General features: G+C 39.5%; 1 protein-coding gene across 5 annotated transcripts; it reads left to right on the top strand.

Annotated features, from left to right (window-relative positions):
- Positions 1-222: 222 nt before the first annotated feature.
- Positions 223-15,020, top strand: MTRF1L (mitochondrial translation release factor 1 like). 5 transcript variants are annotated; one of them, XM_070376889.1, is made up of 8 exons: positions 270-408; positions 3,218-3,297; positions 3,945-4,021; positions 5,157-5,340; positions 5,928-6,091; positions 10,317-10,434; positions 13,444-13,580; positions 14,380-15,020. In XM_070376889.1, the coding sequence occupies exons 4-8, from the start codon at positions 5,244-5,246 to the stop codon at positions 14,578-14,580; spliced, it is 717 nt and encodes a 238-aa protein (XP_070232990.1). In that variant the 5' UTR covers positions 270-408; positions 3,218-3,297; positions 3,945-4,021; positions 5,157-5,243; the 3' UTR covers positions 14,581-15,020. The 5 variants fall into 5 exon arrangements, with proteins under 5 accessions (XP_005891608.1, XP_070232988.1, XP_070232990.1 ...); XM_070376890.1 differs by lacking the exon at positions 270-408 and adding an exon at positions 471-517; XM_005891546.3 differs by lacking the exon at positions 3,945-4,021 and having other exon boundaries at positions 223-517.
- Positions 15,021-20,080: the final 5,060 nt, after the last annotated feature.

Below are 20,080 nucleotides of genomic sequence, written 5' to 3'. Positions count from 1 at the left end.
GAGCCCGAGGTCTCTCAGACCCGCCCCTATCGCTTTTAGCTCTGCATCTCAACTTCCGGCCTCCGCGAATACTACGGCGTTTAATAATGCATGACCGGAAGTTCCCAACCAGGCTTCCTGGAAGCCCCTTTAAACTGGCGCATGAGCTGGGCGGAGCTCGGATAGGCCTCGCCCCTGTGTCCGAGCCTCGCGGTATCGCGAGATTTGCTCTGTCCGGAACTTCCGGGTCTTGTTTGCCACGGTGGACTGGCTGTAGTTATGCGCCCCAGGTTAGTTTGGAATGTTTTTCGGGGCTTTTGGGCCCGCCGGGGTGTTGTACCGGCCCGCCGACACCTAAGCTGCAGTAACCTGCCCCTGGAGGAGCTGTTCGCCCGCGGCGGAGCTCTGCGGACCTTCCTAGAGCGCCAGGTAGGCTCTGAAGCCCAGTTTCAGGTCAGGCGGCCTGAGCTGGTGGCGGTGGCCAAACTTCTGAGCGACAAGGAGCAGGAGCTGCAGGAGACCCAGCACCTGCTTCATGGTAAGGGCCTGGCCTAGGGCAGCGGGATTCAGAGCGGAGTCTTGACTCTTCATTTGCCCTTTGCACCAAGCCGCCGGTCACGTCTCCACACACTCTGATTTTGAAGTTTTTACTCAGTTGCAGCTCTTTATGGTTTACACCAGAGGTCAAGACATCATTATGTTAGTTCTGGTCCCCATCCTCTCCTTGTGCTCTTTTGACAGTGCTGTACGCCCTTTTACAAAACTTAAGTTGACTTTAATTGGTTGCGTATTTAATGGCAGGAGATGAGCTCACCGAAGACAAGGCCCTATTCCTGTTAAGGAGTTGAGAGCATTGTTTCTCAGTGTGGTAGAGCGGCCACCCGCAAAAGTGACAGAAAAAATGCGTGCTAAGTAAACCCAGACTGGAACTCTGAGACCTAGAACATGCGGCGGTTTTAACAAGCTTGCCAAGTGATTCTTGCCCATTCGAATCTGGATGGGGCTCAAGTTACTTAATTTGCACAAATTCCTGGGGATGCCTAGTGGCTGGCCTGTGGCCAGCCAGAGGAAAGGTTCTAGAGAGGGTCACAGTCTACTGAAGCAAGAAAATTAATTCTGATACAGCTGATAAGTGAGAACATAGATCAGTAAAGACCTGGGAGAGCAAGGAGAACTTGGAAGGAGAAAGGCTTGTACAGGTATAAAGGCCCAACCTTAGATGATATAATAATAGTTTACCTTTAATCGATCCTTTGCCTCCTCTAGGCTTTGCTTTTCTTTGTCTATTAACTCATCCAGTTCACATAATAAACTATGAAGTAGGTTCTTTTAGCCTCATGCAGCAGAAGAGGAACCTGAGATACAAAGAGAACATAGCTCTGCCCAGGTTAAACTACTCTTAAGGAATAGAGCTTGAATAGGACTGACTCCAAATCTCATGCTCTTAAACACTGCATTCTGTGTTAACTGAGGAAGGGGTAGGTTTGGGGAGGCGAGGGGTAGCCGGAGGGTGGGGCTAACCATTTTGTAAGAAGGCTCAAATACTAACCTGCAAAGTTTGGTTTCATCCTTTTGGCAGAAGGAAGCCAGCAGAAGCTTTTGGATTGGGAGTGAATAATGGGAATAGCTTTGTTGCTTAGGAACTTTGATGGGAGGTAGTTGAGAAGCAATCTGGAACAGGACTAAAGATGCCATGGAAGACAGAAGGCTAATGCAACTGTATAGTTGAGACTTAAGGAGAGTTTAAATTAAGTGATTTAAGAGAAGAAGCTGCCCAGAGTGTTAAAGAAAAAAAAAATTAGAAGTATTTTTTTAGGGGAAAATTAAATCAGTTTCATAAGCCAAGCTTCAAGTCCCCGTAGCAGCCACAAAGCCTTAATATAAAAAAAAAAAAAAATTATATTCAATACATGTTGAAATTGATAGTGTTTGGGGGACCTGAATTAAATAAAATGAAGTATTTAAGTTAGATTACTTCTACACCCTAGTTCCAGTCTTCTTCATCTTAACCGGAACCCTACATTTCAGAACTAATAAGGCCCCTTAGAAGTTATCCAACTCATATCTTTCATTTACTCTTGAGATTACTGACATTCAGAGACGTTAGGAGAGATGTTCTAAGAGAATCTTAGTGGTTGAACTGGGGCTCTAATTCACTTTTGCTTTTTTTAATGAAGCACATTTTTCCATTTCACCAAATCTCATAACCCATTCTTACCAAAATGATATCCTGCCATATCACCAACACTCCCTGTATTTGTTTATCTCAATTTGCTGCTGTTATTATTTCTCATTGAGTTAATCCTTTTTTCCTTTATTCTGCGCATCTCTAAAACAAAAAATTGCTTCTGCATGCTGTTATTTTAATATTTAACCACATAATGTTTTAGGCTGTTATTTTTTGTGAGCTTTTCTCCCCTAGAATAATATAAAGAAACTAAAATGATCTAAAATCCTGCCTTGAGGGCAAGTGTTACATGTTATTCCCAGTTCCCAGCATAATTGGTTCTTAGTAAATGAATAAGACATTCCAGCCAATACAGAGTTTGATCTTTCAACAGAGATAACAAACTGTAATAGCTGATACAATTTCCGCTTCTCTCTGTTTTATAGGTTGCATGTTGTCCATCAGATAGAGGAAAGAGGAGGTATATTTTGTAAGGTAAAAGTGAAAACTAGATGAAATAGAACTAGAGTAAAGCCTGAAAGAGAAGAAGAGTACTTCTTGTAGGTACTCTGTGAATATCAGGCAGGGTCTAAATGTTTAGGTGGATACTTTTATATTAATGAAGCATTTCCTAATAAGACAATAAATAACTTTCTACTTTTTAACTCAGTTTTGGCTTTACTAATGGTGCCTTATATTTCCCTCTGATCTAACTTACTCAGTGCATTCATTCGTTATTGTAGAGTCCTAAGTCTGAAAACTAAAAGCATATTTGTTAATATGAATAGTTGGGGGAGGAAGAATTATAGAAAAGTTTAGTAGCTTCTTTGTATTTTCCCATAGAGATTATTTTTATTTTTAACTTCTACCCTTCTCATCAGGAAAAAAGTTTTTGTTTTTTAACTGCATGCTCATAAAAACTAGTGCATAAAGTGCTATAAATTAATGACAGTTATTAAAAAAGGGTAATTGTTATATTTCCCTTCAGCAGTGACAAAACTTTTACCTTGAACTCTGTCAGCTATTTAATACTAATTAAGGAAAACTCAACCTGCTGCCTTTTTTTCTTAGATGAAAATGAGGACTTAAGGAAACTTGCCGAAAATGAAATAACTTCATGTGAAAAAGAAATAGCTCAATTAAAGCATCAGGTATGGCATTTGTGCAAAGAATAAAGCATTCTGCTATCACTTCCATTATATTTTACTAGAACTTTATAAAAGCAAGTCAAGAACTAATCAGCATGCTAGTATTTACAATTATAAACCTGGTTTTTAAAGCAGAAAAAGCATACTCCCTGTAGCTCTGTTTTTATCATACTAAAAGGATTGTAGAAATCTGAAAGAAAGATGAATGTCACATTAATAGAATTTTCCAAGAAGGCAATGAAATGTTGATAATGTGTTTTCTCTCTTTTGTTTTTTAAGAGAGGTGAGGGTGGGGGTAGACATGAGTAGAAGAGACTGTGGAGCAATGGTAGGTGGAAGCAGGAATATTTCTTTATCTTTTTGTCTTTGATACTCTTATAGAGTGCCAGCCTGGACTAGGCCCCTTAGGATTTTGAAAACAGAATTGCATTTATATCTAAGAGTATTGGCTTTATATCTAGGAGAACTGCAGAAGAACATATTAAGTTAGATGAAAAATCATGAAATTAGATCCATTGTTAATTCTGTAAAGCAGAGCTTTAAGGTTTACAGCAGTTATCTCTGGAAATATAAGTGAAAGAACATGATAAAGTGAGGACGGAGCTTGGAACTGGGATGCTTAACATAGAAATTCTCTCTCTTTACCTAAGTGTGGAACTTACCAAAAATTAATTTCCGCACCACCTACTCTGGAAGAAAAGTTCCACAATAGACTGAAAAGCTTCAGGTAACTTGGCTTCTACTCTATAAACTTTTTGTGAGGTAGAAGAATGCGTGTATTAACGGTTTCTGTTTGTTGGCTAGTAATTCACAGGTGTAAATTGCGTCGTGCTAGTTCAGGATGTGAATGGGCACATTCTGTTGGCACAGGCTAGAGCTACGGGAAAGCAGGAGAACAAGGCCAGCTCCTGGCCAGCACACCTTGGCGATGCTTCAGAACTCAGGGAGACTTGGGTTCAAGTTCTAGCCCTTCCACTTTCTAGTTGTAGGGTATTGGCCAACTAGGGTTAAACTTATTAGTTAAGTTAAACTTGAGAAACTTAGTTTTCACATCTTAAGGTGGAGCTGTTAATAGTACCTGCCCAAGATGTATTAAGAATTAAAATACATAAAGTCCTTAGCAGAGTGCCTCTCTATTAAAGAACCATTTTTATAAATGTTGGCGGCTTTTCTTTCTTGATCCACCTCATCTGAGAAGTCTGTCTTCTATTGTGTCTGTGTCTAACACACACTAAAGTGTGAAACATACAATTTTAGTGGAAGGAAGACTGACTTAGGCACAAGGATCTGAGTTCCAGTAACTGACACTTTGCTTTTTAATTCATCATTGCACTCTGTTAATCTCATTTTCTTTGACTTGTAAAATGAGGGTATTGGACCAGATCATCTCTTAAGAGCCTCTGCAGTTCCAAAATTGCACATGTCTCTTCCATATTAAAGAAGCTTAGGAAAAATACAAATGCAATCTGAGTGTTCTTTTCCTGCCATAGTAGGCTATAAATCTCCAAGGATTGCTTCTTATGCTTGCTACACACAATACAGTGTCCTTTTCACAGCAAGGACTTAATCATTAACTGAATAGAGAACTAATATACATGAACACCAAAAAGAAATAAACTTGTAAGTTTTAGCTGAACCTTATAGCATTTGTAATGTAGTTATAACATTAATATTTTTAGAAGTTATGCATTGTATGGTCTAGTTGGCAAGATGGTTGAATAGTAATCAGCAATATTAAGGTATTTGCTTAGAGAAACTTTTTTAAGTAAATTAAATATTTAAAATTCTATATCTAATCACTGAGCTCTTTTTCAAATATTTTAAATCTTAATTATAGGAGGGGTGATATTTTTTATTTGCAGATTATCTTACTTTTGGTTCCCTCAGAAGAAACAGATAAAAATGATTTGATCCTGGAGGTAACTGCAGGAGTTGGGGGTCAGGAGGCAATGTTGTTTACCTCAGAGATATTTGATATGTATCAGCAGTATGCTGCATTTAAAAGATGGCATTTTGAAACCCTGGAATATTTTCCAAGTGAAATAGGTCAGTAAACTGTTTGGTTTGTTTTGAGAAAAGCATAGATTTTATTTATTTATGTGTATTTTAGGGAAAGGGTTGGAAAGACCATGATTAAGCTTTATAATTTTTGTGTAAGGAGGATTAAGTAGTTTTATGCTTATCATTTACTTAATAATTGTTGCTGTTCAGTTGCTAAGTCGTGTCCAACTCTTTGCGACCCCATGAACTGCAGCATGCCAGTCTTCCCTGACCTTCACTATCTCCCAGAGTTTGCTCAAACTTAATAATGTTGAATGCAGAAATATTACCAGTTTTGAAATGGCCTATAAAATACTTGTCATTCAGTGGCTAATGGTTTTTTAAAAGTAGTCCTTCAGGGTGTTACTGAGTCAGTTTATTGACACCATAAATGCTTTATGTTTAATAATTATAAACAATAAAGATACTAAAACACTGAATATCATAGACTTGCTAAAGGCTTTCAGTGTTTCACAGTTGATGTGTTTATATAAGTTTATAGCTCTTTTAATTATATTTCAAGATGGTAGAAGTGATGGTCAGTTATTTGTAATTGGCAGGAATAACAAACGTCTTTCACCAATGTTTTCAAGGTGGCCTTAGACATGCATCTGCCAGCATTGGGGGTTCAGAAGCCTATAAGCACATGAAGTTTGAAGGAGGTGTGCACAGAGTCCAGAGAGTGCCCAAGACAGAGAAGCAAGGCCGCATCCATACCAGCACCATAACTGTAGCCATCCTACCGCAGCCCACCGAGGTGAGGCACCATAGCCCCCCTCCCGGGAGTCCTAGCCCAGCACAGCACCTTGCCCCCAACTAACACTCACCTCACTGAACTGAGTATCTCCTTTTCTTATTTGACTGTCATCTTGTATTTTAATTCATTTTTCAAATATATTATCGCAGTCCAATAGGTATGATTTTAACAATAAATGGTAAGAATTAAGGACATATAAGTGAACTTAAGGGCTTCCCTAGTGGTTCAGTGGTAAAGAACCCACCTGCCAATGCTGGAGATGTGGGTTCAATTCCTGGGTTGGAAAGATCCCCTGGAGAAGGAAATGGCAACCCACTCCTGTATTCTTGCCTGGGAAATCCCATGGACAGAGGAGCTGGGAGGGCTGCAGTCCACGGGGTTGCAAGTTGAACACGTTCAGTTCAGTTCAGTTCAGTTCAGTTGCTCAGTCGTGTCTGACTCTTCGCGACCCCATGGACTGCAGCATGCCAGGTTTCCCTGTCCATCACCAACTCCCAGAGATTACTCAAACTCATGTCCATTGAGTTGATGATACCATCCAACCATCTCATCCTCTGTCGTCCCTTCTCCTCCTGCCTTCCATCTTTCCCAGCATCAGCGTCTTTTCAAATGAGTCAGTTCTTTGCATCAGGTGGCCAAAGGATTGGAGCTTCAGCTTCAACATCTGTCCTTCCAATGAATATTCAGGACTGATTTCCTTTAGGATGGACTGGTTGGATCTCCTTGCAGTCCAGGGGACTCTCAAGAGTCTTCTCCAACACCATTGTTCAGAAAAAGCATCAATTCTTCAGTGCTCGGCTTTCTTTATAGTTCAGCTCTCACATCCATACATGACTACTGGAAAAACCATAGCTTTGACTAGATGGACCTTTGTTGGCCAGGTAATGTCTCTGCTTTTTAATATGCTGTCTAGGTTGGTCATAGCTTTTCTACCAAGGAGCAAGTGTCTGTTAAATTCATGGCTGCACTTGCCATCTGCAGTAATTTTGGAGCCAAAAAAAATAAAGTCTGTCACTGTTTCCATTGTTTCCCATCTAATTTGCTATGAAGTGATGGGACTGGATGCCATGATAATAGTTTTCTGAATGTTGAGTTTTAAGTCAACTTTTTCACTCTCCTGTTTCACTTTCATCGAGAGGCTCTTTATCTTTAGTTCTTCACTTTCTCCCATAAGGGTGGTGTCATCTGCATATCTGAGGTTATTGATATTTCTCCCAGCAATCTTGATTCCAGCTTGTGTTTCATCCAGCCCGGCATTTCCCATGATGTACTCTGCATGGAAGTTAAATAAGCAGGGTGACAATATAGAGCCTTGACATACTCCTTTCCCTAGTTGGAACCAGTCTGTTGTTCCATGTCCAGTTCTAACTATTTCTTCTTGACCTGCATTTAGATTTCTCAGGAGGCAGGTCAGGTGGTCTGGTGTTCCCATCTCTTTAAGAATTTTCAAGTTTGTTGTGATCACACAGCCAAAGCTTTTGGCGTAGTCAATAAAGCAGAAGTAGATGTCTTTCTGGAACTCTTTTGCTTTTTCGATGATCCAGCGGATGTTGGCAATTTGATCTCTGGTTCCTCTGCCTTTTCTAAATCCAGCTTGAACATCTGGAAGTTCACGGTTCATGTACTGTTGAAGCCTGACTTGGAGAATTTTGAGCATTACTTTGCTAGCATGTGAGATGAGTGCAATTGTGCCATAGTTTGAGCATTCTTTGGCATTGCCTTTCTTTGGAATTGGAATGAAAACTGACCTTTTCCAGTCCTGCAGCCACTGCTGAGTTTTTCAAATTTGCTGGCATATTGAGTGAAGCACTTTCACAGCATCATCTTTTAGGATTTGAAATAGCTGAACTGGAATTCCATCACCTCCACTAGCTTTGTTCATAATGATGCTTCCTAAGGCCCACTTGACTGCACGTTCCAGAATGTCTGACTCTAGTTGAGTGATCACACCATCATGGTTATCTGGGTCATGAAGATCTTTTTTGTATAGTTCTTCTATGTATTCTTGCCTCCTCATCTTAATATCTTCTGCTTCTGTTAGTCCATACCATTTCTGTCTTTTATTGTGTCCATCTTTGCATGACTTGGTGACTAAACAACTACAAAGTCATATAATCTTGCATTGTCTATTTTTCTCCACTACTAAGCTTACAGCAGGTATTTTGAGACCATATAAAGGAGAAACAATATTAAATAGAGTTTACGAGCTGCTTGCCTTTATGGCGACTCGCTTTGTGTGACTTGTTCCCAGAATATCAATAGCAAGAATCCTGTTTTAATAAAGGGTAACTACTTTACAGAATTGTGAGTTTATAATCCAATCATATTAAAATAGTAACACATCGCTACATTGTACACAATGAGTATACTTTATTTTCACCAGCAAATTCTCAGTCTATATATTTTTAAGTAGCTTAGTTGGGGAGTTATATTTTGCTTACATCACTGACACTGAAAAGTGATGGGAAATTTTTAACTTCTTTTTTTAGAATGAAATAAGCACGTGAGAAGGAAGCTTGAGGATTTCTGTTTATTACTTTTGAGAAAGTCTGTATTACTGTCTAATAGGGTACATGGAGTTCCTTTCTTTAGTCTAATTTTTGTAGGAAATCTAGGTGAGGAACAGGATAGTTAAGGGAGAGAGGGAAGCAGGATAAATGGCAAAAGCAACACCTTGATACTAGTCACTTTGGCTTAAGCATCTTGGAGATAGAGATTTTCAGGAAAAGATGGAGACTGAGGTCCATGTATCATCTCATTTAATTCTTCCTAGCAACAGTAATGGCACCCCACTCCAGTACTCTTGCCTGGAAAATCCCATGGATGGAGGAGCCTGGTGGGCTACAGTCCATGCGGTCGCTAAGAGTCGGACACGACTGAGCGACTTCACTTTCACTTTTCACTCTTCACTCTCATGCATTGGAGAAGGAAGTGGCAACCCAGTCCAGTGTTCTTGCCTTGAGAATCCCAGGGACGGGGAAGCCTGGTGGGCTGCTGTCTGTGGGGTCGCACGGAGTCGGACACAACTGAAGCGACTTAGCAGCAGCAGCAACAGTAAAGACAAAGAAGGCAATGGCACCCCATTCCAGTACTCTTGCCTGGAAAATCCCATGGACGGAGGAGCCTGGTAGGCTGCAGTCCATGGGGTTGCTAAGAGTCGGACACGACTGAGCGACTTCACTTTGACTTTTCACTTTCATGCATTGGAGAAGGAAATGGCAACCCACTCCAGTGTTCTTGCCTTGAGAATCCCAGGGACAGGTGAGCCTGGTGGGCTGCCGTCTATGGGGTCGCACAGGGTCGGACACGACTGAAGTGACTTAGCAGCAGCAGCAGCAACAGTTAAGAGCTACATAGGGAGACCTAGAAGGCCTGTGAATGATAAGATGCCTGCTGCTAGAGTTGTGGACATCTCACAGAGTGGGTATAGTTCATGCAAGAGCTCTTTAAATGCAGTGCTTTGGATGGTGACTGCCAGGACAGAGCATTATGCTGATATCAGATCCAGTGTATTTGTGAATTGAATCTGTATCCTTGACTTCTTGTATTAGCCATTTCCATTCATCTCTGCTCTGCCTCTAAGTATGTTTAAGTCTTCCTGTATTTAAAATGAAACAAAATAAAACCTTCCTGTAGTGTTTTAGCGTCTTTTTTTTTTCCTCCACTAAAGTCTTTTTGAACTCAGAAATCATTTTAGTGATTATATTCACATTTCTATTAATAGCTGAGATCTGCCATTGGTAATAAGAGGGTAGTTTACAGAGAAGTCTAGTTTTTGAGGATTAGGGAGGTTTTGTTTTTATTTTGCATTATATTTTGATACTTATCCACTGTGTGCATGCTAAGACACTTTAGTTGCTTTGTGACCCTGTGGACTGTAGCCCATCAGGCTCCTCTGTCCATGGGATTCTCCAGGCAAGAATACTGGATTGTGTTACCATTTCCTTCTCCAGGGGATCTTCCTGTCCCAGGGATTGAACCTGCGTCTCTTATGTCTCCTGCACTGGCAGGCGGCTTTACCACTAGTGCCACCTGGTGAGCCCCACTCTTCAAATAAGACAAGTCTTTAAAAAAATGGTATCCTTCCAATTATTTTCTCTTCTTAAAATTAAACCTTCCAAATCTTATACGAATATTATCTATGACGTGCATTTTTATAAATAATTCTCTTTGAACAGATCACACATGTAATTTTCAAAACTCCCAACTTTTCTCTTATGTATAGATTAACCTGGTGATTAATCCTAAGGATTTGAGGATTGATACTAAGCGAGCCAGTGGAGCCGGGGGGCAGCATGTGAACACCACAGACAGTGCTGTCCGGATCGTTCATCTCCCAACGGGTGCGTGGTTCCTTCTTCAACATAAAAATCAAACTCTGAATGACTTTTCCTCTGAAACAGATCTTCAGTTACCAGCAACGTATAGGCTACTAGGAACTGTTTATTTTCAACACTTGATTTATCTCGATTCCTTAGCTGAAACTCTGTAGGATAATTACAAAGGCAGGAAGAGGGAAAGATCCGTGCCCAGGAAATTTCCACATTAGTGATTATATCACTAATTATAAAAAAAATCCTCACAGTGAAGTAATATCATGGGTGATCCTTTATAAGAAAATGCTCTAAATCACCAGTTTTTAGTGTTTTTTGGAGAGAGGAGAAAATGAATTCCTTTGAGAAAATGAAAACTTGGACCTTTTACCCAGAAACATGCTTATATACAAAGTTTTGCATGCAATTTCAGGGGCTTCTTTCCATTAAGTCCATCTGCAGACATCTGGGGGTTCTGTCCTGATTATAGTGTTAGGCAGTGGAGCTGTAATTTTTTTTAAGTCTTTAGAATTGTGTTAGATAGAACTACATGTGTTTTAACAAGTGTTGCTCCAGTGACTTACATGTGAAAAAGAGCACAAGGATAGGAAACATCAATCTTCCTATAAATGATCTCAGATAGGCATAATTCCCATGGTTGGTAGTGCTTGCTGGCAGTGCTTGCTTGATTTTTTCTCTTTTTTTTAAATGAGAAAATTCTCATGTTAAACTTTAAGATGATGTTTTATGTAACACATAGTATATAAACAGGAATAAAAATATTAATAGTGATTATCTCTGGTAATAACATTAACTTTTATAGTTCAGTTTGTATAATGAGTAGTTACTACTTTTTGAAAAAAATTGTGACTAGGTAAAAGTACCAGAAAATAATCCATATTAAATGACTAATGCTTACTCTTCAGTATGTATGCTTTCAGTATGTAAATATTTTGAGCTGTAAGTCCAATTTTCAGTTTTCTAATAACTGTAAAATTATCTGTTATGTGTATCAGATCAGATCAGTCGCTCAGTCATGTCCGACTCTTTGAGACCCCATGAATCGCAGCACGCCAGGCTTCCCTGTCCATCACCAACTCCCGGAGTTCACTGAGACTCAACGTCCATCGAGTCAGTGATGCCATCCAGCCATCTCATCCTCTGTCGTCCCCTTCTCCTCCTGCCCCCAGTCCCTCTCAGCATCAGAGTCTTTTCCAGTGAGTCAACTCTTCACATGAGGTGGCCAAAGTACTGGAGTTTCAGCTTTAGCATCAGTCCTTCCAAAGAAATCCCAGGGCTGATCTCTTTCAGAATGGACTGGTTGGACCTCCTTGCAGTCCAAGGGACTCTCAAGAGTCTTCTCCAGCACCACAGTTCAAAAGCATCAATTCTTTGGTGCTCAGCCTTCTTCACAGTCCAACTCTCACATCCATACATGACCACTGGAAAAACCATAGCCTTGACTAGATGGACGTTTGTTGGCAAAGTAATGTCTCTGCTTTTCAATATGCTATCTAGGTTGGTCATAACTTACCTTCCAAGGAGTAAGCATCTTTTAATTTCATGGCTGCAGTCACCATCTGTAGTGATTTTGGAGCCCCCAAAAATAAAGTCTGACACTGTTTCCACTGTTTCCCCATCTATTTCCCATGAAGTGGTGGGACTGGATGCCATAATCTTCGTTTTCTGAATGTTGAGCTTTAAGCCAACTTTTTCACTCTCCACTTTCACCTTCATCAAGAGGCTTTTTAGTCCCTTTTCACTTTCTGCCATAAGGGTGGTGTCATCTGCATATCTGAGGTGATTGATATTTCTCCTGGCAATCTTTATTCCAGTTTGTGTTTCTTCCAGTCCAGCATTTCTCATGATTTACTCTGCATATAAGTTAAATAAACAGGGTGGCAGTATACAGCCTTGACGAACTCCTTTTCCTATTTGGAACCAGTCTGTTGTTCCATGTCCAGTTCTAACTGTTGCTTCCTGAACTGCATACAAATTTCTCAAGAGGCAGATCAGGTGTTCTGGTATTCCCATCTCTTTCAGAATTTTCCACGGTTTATTGTGATCCACACAGTCAAAGGCTTTGGCATAGTCAATAAAGCAGAAATAGATGTTTTTCTGGAACTCTCTTGCTTTTTCCATGATCCAGCGGATGTTGGCAATTTGATGTCTGGTTCCTCTGCCTTTTCTAAAACCAGCTTGAACATCAGGAAGTTCACAGTTCACATATTGCTGAAGCCTGGCTTGGAGAATTTTGAGCATTACTTTACTAGCGTGTGAGATGAGTGCAATTGTGCGGTAGTTTGAGCATTCTTTGGCATTACCTTTCTTTGGAATTGGAATGAAAACTGACCTTTTCCAGTCCTGTGGCCACTGCTGAGTTTTCCAAATTTGCTGTCATATTGCATGCAGCACTTTCACAGCATCATCTTTCAGGATTTGAAAGAGCTCAACTGGAATTCCATCACCTCCACTAGCTTTGTTCGTAGTGATGCTTTCTAAGGCCCACTTGACTTCACATTCTAGTATGTCTGGCTGTAGGTTGGTGATCACACCATCGTGTTTATCTGGGTCATGAAGATCTTTTTTGTTCAGTTCTTCTGTGTATTCTTGCCATCTCTTCTTAATATCTTCTGCTTCTGTTAGGTCCATACCATTTCTTTCCTTTATTGAGCTCATCTTTGCATGAAATGTTCCTTTGGTATCTCTGATTTTCTTGAAGAGATCCCTAGTCTTTCCCATTCTGTTGTTTTCCTCTATTTCTTTGCATTGATTGCTGAAGAAGACTTTCTTATCTCTTCTTGCTGTTCTTTGGAACTCTGCATTCAGATGTTTATATTTTTGCTTTTCTCCTTTGCTTTTTGCTTCTCTTCTTTTCACAGCTATTTGTAAGGCCTCCCCAGACAGCCATTTTCCTTTTTTAATATTAGAGTCTTATTTTTTCCCTTCATAAAGGAAGAAGGAAGAGGAGTATTCCTTGATAATACGTGAAGAAGATGTTTCTATTAAAACTCTTTTAATTCTCATAACACTATTCAGGTATTGTTTCTGAATGCCAGCAAGAAAGATCTCAACTGAAAAATAAAGAAATGGCTATGAAAAAGTTACGTGCAAAACTGTACAGCCTGCAGCTAGAAGAAGAAACAAGTAAACGATACAATGCTAGAAAGATTCAGGTAAAACTGAATTTTTTTAATGCTTTGAAAAGATAAAAATAGTTTTAGATTACCCAGTTTTAATATGTGTTAAAATTATTTCATTGTATTTGTCAAAGTTAAAGTATAATTCATGTCATTCAACCAAGGGCTTGTTTTATAGTAATCTTGTTACACATTTACACTGTTTTTGTATTCAAAAATGTCTTTCTCAGAATTTTCAGCAAAGTTATCTTAAAAAGATATACCGAATTCCCGTTCATTTTGAATCCTTTTAAAATTATGGAAGAAAGTTGGAAAGGAAATTGAACTTACCTTCTTCCTGTTTGGCAGTTGATTTTATAATTACAGAGCCCTTCTATTAACTCCTTTATTATGGAGAATTGATCACTTTGTCATCACTGATGATAACCAGATTAATTCACAGAGATTATATATATTTAGCTACCATTTTTGGATATCAACTCTGTGCCAGGCTGTATGTGTACATTATCAGTGTTAGTAGGTATTATCTGTATTTTATAAATGGGGAAACTAAAGTTTAAAGTTGAAGTAAATTACTTGAAGTTATAAAGTAAAAAAAAATGGCAGAGAGGATTCAAAATTCAAGTACTAAGCTGTCTGACTTTTCAAGCCTGTGTTCTTTTTTCTGTATCAAGTGCCCATGTTAAATTTGAGAATTCAAAATGTTTAAAATATGGTTTTTAACATTGTGTTTCAAATTATAAACCAAGAGCTTAATCTCCAGGTAAATTAACTTTGTAGGTTTAGTTGCCCTGAGTTTAACTATCTTGTATTCTTTTTTTTTTTTAATATGTAGATTGGCACAAAAGGAAGGTCAGAGAAAATAAGAACATATAATTTTCCACAGAACCGAGTCACAGATCACAGAATAAACAAGTCACTTCATGATCTTGAAACTTTTATGCAAGGAGAGTACCTACTGGATGAACTTGTACAGTCATTGAAGGACTATGCTAATTATGAATCTTTAGTAGAAATTATTTCCAAAAAAGTTTAAGTTGATTTGTTATTAAAGACTTGTATAGCTTGTGAAAATTCTGTTATAGCAAATCAGGTTGTGTATATACAGTATTCTCTTGAAACACATGAGTTAACACAGTTGAGAATAACATTTTTAATAAACAGCTAATTTATATATGTCTCTGAACGTATTAAGTGAAAAAACATATAATCATGACTCTGGCTGAATATTTTGAACTCTTCCTTACAAGAAGTAGACAAAAGAGAATAGTCCTTTGTTTTATGTAAAGTATTTAATGAATGATCAGAAATTTGGTTTGACTCTCAAGGGAAAACATGAAATGATAAGACTGACTTCAGAGGATGGAGGCCTGAGAGGGAAGGAAAGCCCAGGAACGTCTACTTGAGGCTGCACAGCTGTCAAAGACCTCTTGGTGTTTAGAGCAACACCAATAAATCATGTGCTTGATAAACAGACCCTCACTGTTCTCCCATGGTGTGTGTGCTCCTTCACTTCAAAAAGTATTAATAAATCCAACCTGTAACTATAGAAAAGAAATAGGACATGACAGTTAGCCTATAAAAAAGTGAGAGAAGCTGGAAATGCTGGCTCAAGAATATTCTGAAAACATAAACTCCAGGATGACAATTATGAAGAGCTCTACCTAGTAGATAATGAATAAATGTTAAATTTATGGTAGTTAGAACAAGTTAGGATTTCCAGAGGAGGAAAAGCAATTTCACTATTAAGGTTATATGATTTATAGGTTAGAGAACTAGGAGACATTTAGTTAACTCTCAGAATTGCACATTTTTCCGTATTTGTTAAAATCAATAGTTGTCTGAATTTTTATGGACATATGTATGACACCTTGTCATACATATGACATTCATTCAAACCTACATTATTGTCAGGTAACTGTTTCCTCTTAAGTCAACATTTGTTAGCCAGATGTCCTTTAGAGTTCCAGCATGTGCTAAATTTCAGAGTAATTTTATGTTGGTAGCTTCTTTCTGCTGTAAAAGGGAGGTGTGCTGCTGCTGCTAAGTCGCTTCAGTCGTGTCCGACTCTGTGTGACCCCATAGACTGCCACCAGGCTCCCCTGTCCCTGGGATTCTCCAAGCAAGAACACTGGAGTGGGTTTCCATTTCCTTCTCCAATGCATGAAAGTGAAAAGTGGAAGTGAAGTCGTTTAGTCGTGCCCGACTCTTTGTGACCCCATGGACTTCAGCCTACCAGGCTCCTCCGTCCATGGGATTTTCCATGCAAGAGTACTGGAGTGGGGTGCCATTGCCTTCTCCAGAAAAACCATTAAAGACAGTTAAGAATTTAAGCTAGCCAAAGGTTACCAAATACATCAGAGAGTTTTATTTTGAAAAGTACCCCTCTCCCCCAGAATGTTCTGCTCATGAGAGGCATTCTGTTCTGCCTTCACAAGAACAGCTGATGAATGCCCCTTTTAGTGACCTAGGCAACCAAGATTACAGCAAGACATGTTCCTACAACAATATTCACTGTCCACGTTGCAAGCCTGGGTCTCCCAGATTTATCAGTTTCCCCTTGGGTCTTAGGTTTCCTTTTAGAATCAAAAGGACATGGCTGCAGGTTATTAAATATACTAAAGTATATAATATACAGTATATAATAGACTTAATTTCTCGTTTTATTAGTTATAGGGGAAAATAAAAAAGTTGGATTGAGGGACTTCCTGGTGATTCAGTGGTTAAGACTCCATGCTTCTGATACAGAGGGTGCAGGTTCTGTCCCTCTGAGGAACTAAGATCCCATATGCCTCATGGCTCAGCCAAAAGAAAAAAAGTTGGATTGAAATTGTGAAGGGTCTTGAATATTAGATTTTACTCTGGGAACAGGGGACAGCCAGTAAGTTTCTTACTCTCTAATAAAAGAATATTCTCTAATACTCTCTGCTCTTCCCTCTCTGCCCCCAGGAGAAAAAGTGTGAGAATCATACTGATGAAGTTGGGAAAATACCTTCAGTGAATTCTCAAACCTTCCCGTTAGAACATCTTATTGGTTAGAAGAAATCTTAATACTTTGGTAATTTTAACAATATAAACTTAAGATATGTACCATTATCACTGTGTATTATGAACACATATATGAAGTAACTGACAAATTCTGGTCTGAATTGTCATTGGCTCCCACTTTACTCACTAATCTAAATTAGTTAATTCCTTCATGAGCAAAAGTAATTTTTGGAACCCAGACAAAGATAAGAGTAGAGCAACATAATTTTTGCAGGAAGCCTACTGGAACAATACACCTAATACTTTTAAGGATCTTAGAATTAACTATTTTAGATCAAACTGCCTTTTAGATCTTAGTGCCATTAGGTCTTGAAGAGACGAGAATGAAGAAAACCATTTTGTTTATAAAGAGACAATGTGAGAGGGTTAATAAGACCTTTAAGGCTCTTAGATTTTGTAGGTATTTGTACAAACTGCATCTACACAGCTACCTGAATTACACAGTATGCGTTGTCACCACGCCTGCCTTTGTTCTCTCTGCCCTCTCTGCCTAAAACACACACTCCACAGACAGACTTCAAGGTCCACCTAAAGGGCATCTTAGCCCTAGGCCGAATTCACTATTCTGCATTAGTATTCCACTAAGATCTAAAAGGCAGTCTGATCTAAAATGGTTAATTCTAAGATCCTTAAAAGTATTAGGTGTATTGTTCCAGTAGGCTTCCTGCAAAAATTATGTTGCTCTACTCATCTTTGTCTGAGTTCCAAAAATTACTTTTGCTCATGAAGGAATTAACTAGATTAATGAGTAAAGTGGGAGCCAATGCCAATTCAGACCAGAATTTGTCAGTTACTTCATATATGTGTTCATAATACAGGGTGATAATGGTATATATCTTAAGTTTATATTATTAAGTATTCCACAGTACTTTCCACACAGTATGACAACATGGATGGTAAGGCAATAAATTCCCCGGTATACTTCTATCTCAGGTATGTATGCTTAACAAGGATGGGAAAGGGTTGGTCAGGGAATAAATTTGTCTTATGGCACTAAGATACATAAAAGTCTGCTGCTAAGTCGCTTCAGTTGTGTCCGACTGCGACCCCAGAGACGGCAGCCCACCAGGCTCCCCGGTCCCTGGGATTCTCCAGGCAAGAACCCTGGAGTGGCTTGCCATTTCCTTCTCAAATGCATGAAAGTGAAAGTGAAGTCGCTCAGGTTGTCTACTTGAAAGTTACACAGTCGTGTCTGACTCCTAGCGACCCCGTGGACTGCAGTCTACCAGGCTCCTCCATCCATGGGATTTTCCAGCCAAGAGTACTGGAGTGGGGTGCCATTGCCTTCTCCATCTAAAAGGCAGTTAGATCTAAAATGATTTATCTAGAAATCTGGTGTATTGTTCAGAACCAAAACTGAACTTCATTACAAAATGGCCTACAACATCAGTTAATCAAAACTCATTCAGTCAGAATGGCAATTTTGAAGATTTATAAACAGATTTGTTGTTTAGTCTGTAGGTTGTGTCCTACTCTTTGTGACCCCGTGGACTGTAGCCCTGCCAGGCTCTTCTGTCCAGGCAAGAATACTGGCGTGGATTTCCATTTCCTCCTCTAGGGGATTGTTCCAACCCAGAGACTGAACCCTCCTATCCTGCACTGCAGGCAGATTCTTTAGGGTTGAAGCACCTGGGAAGCCAGTATAAATAGATAATCACTGTCTAAAATGAAACTTGTCCTATTCCTCTACAACCTGTTTCTTGTGCTGTGATCTCAGTTTCTTTCCTGGCATGAATTTCCCTCTCAAATTTAAATTGTACTCAATTCCTCTTCCTCAGTTCACTTCAGTCACTCAGTCATGTCCGACTCTGCGACCCCGTGGTCAACCGGCCTCCCTGTCCATTGCCAACTGCTGGAGTATACTCAAACTCATTTCCATTAAGTCGATGCCATCCAACCATCTCATCCTCTGTCATCCCCTTCTCCCACCTTCAACCTTTCCCAGCATCAGGGTCTTTTCAAATGAGTCAGCTCTTCACATCAGATGGCCAAAGTATTGGAATTTCAGCTTCACCATCAGTCCTTCCAATGAATATTCAGGACTGATTTCCTTTAGAATGGACTGGTTGGATCTCCTTGCAGTCCAAGGGACTCTAAGAGTCTCCTCCAACACCACAGTTCAAAAGCATCAATTCTTCGGCACTCAGCTTTCTTTACAGTTCAACTCTCACAACCATACATGACTACTGGAGAAACCATAGTTTTGACTAGACGGACGTTTGTTGGCAAAGTAATGTATCTGCTTTTTAACATGCTGTCTAGGTTGGTCAACTTTTCTTCCAAGGAGCGTCTTTTAATTTCTTGGCAAGTCTGTCAACTGTTTCCACTATTTCCCCATCTATTTGCCATAATATGATGGGACCAGATGCCATAATCTTTGTTTTCTGAATGTTGAGGAATGTTGAGTTTTAAGCTAACTTTTTCACTCCTCTTTCACTTTCCTTAAGAGGCTCTATAGTTCTTCTTTGCTTTCTGTCATAATGGTGGTGTCATCTGCATATGTGAGGTTATTGATATTTCTCCCTGCAATCTTGATTCCATTTCTGCTTCATCCAGCCCAGTGTTTCTCATGATGTACTTTGCATATAAGTTAAATAAGCATGGTGACAATATACAACCTTGACATACGCCTTTCCCTATTTGGAAGCAGTCTGTTGTTCCATGTCCAGTTCTAACTGTTGCTTCCTGACCTGCATACAGATTTCTCAGGAGGCAGGTCAGGTGGTCTGGTATTCCCATCTCTTTAAGAATTTGCCAGAATTTGTTGTGATCCACACAGTCAAAGGCTCTGGCATAGTCAATAAAGCAGAAATAGATGTTTTTCTGGAATTCTCTCGCTTTTTCGAGGATCCAACAGATGTTGGCAATTTGATCTCTGGTTCCTTTGCATCTTCTAAATCCAGCTTGAACATCTGGAAGTTCACGGTTCACGTACTGTAGAAGCCTGTCTTGGAGAATTTTGAGCATGACTTTACTAGCGTGTGAGATGAGTGCAATTGTGCGGTAGTTTGAGCATTCTTTGGCATTACCTTTCTTTGGGATTGGAATGAAAACTGACCTTTTCCAGTCCTGTGGCCACTGCTGAGTTTTCCAAATTGGCTGGCATATTGAGTGCAGCACTTTCACAGCATCATCTTTCAGGATTTGAAAGAGCTCAACTGGAATTCCATCACCTCCACTAGCTTTGTTCGTAGTGATGCTTTCTAAGGCCCACTTGACTTCACATTCCAGGATGTCTGGCTGTAGGTTGGTGATCACACCATCGTGATTATCTGGGTCATGAAGATCTTTTTTGTATAGCTCCTCCATGTATTCTTGCCACCTCTTCTTAATATCTTCTGCTTCTGTTAGGGCCATATCATTTCTGTCCTTTATTGTGCCCATCTTTACATGAAATGTTCCCATGTTATCTCTAATTTTCTTGAAGGGATCTCTAGACTTTCCCCTTCTATTGTTTTCCTCATTTCTTTGCACTGATTGCTGAAGAA

Source organism: Bos mutus, chromosome 9 (genome assembly GCF_027580195.1).
Source record: "Bos mutus isolate GX-2022 chromosome 9, NWIPB_WYAK_1.1, whole genome shotgun sequence".
NCBI lineage: Eukaryota > Metazoa > Chordata > Mammalia > Artiodactyla > Bovidae > Bos > Bos mutus.
The sequence above is the reverse complement of the archived record's forward strand: the minus strand, read 5'-3'. Positions and strand labels throughout refer to the sequence as shown.

Bases quoted from the DNA above. Each gene is read 5' to 3' on its own strand.
- MTRF1L (XM_005891546.3), top strand. From the start codon at position 259: ATGCGCCCCAGGTTAGTTTGGAATGTTTTTCGGGGCTTTTGGGCCCGC. The intron at 3,298-5,156 runs GTATGGCATTTG...TTTTATTTGCAG, and splicing joins TAGCTCAATTAAAGCATCAG to ATTATCTTACTTTTGGTTCC. The intron at 10,435-13,443 runs GTGCGTGGTTCC...AACACTATTCAG, and splicing joins GATCGTTCATCTCCCAACGG to GTATTGTTTCTGAATGCCAG.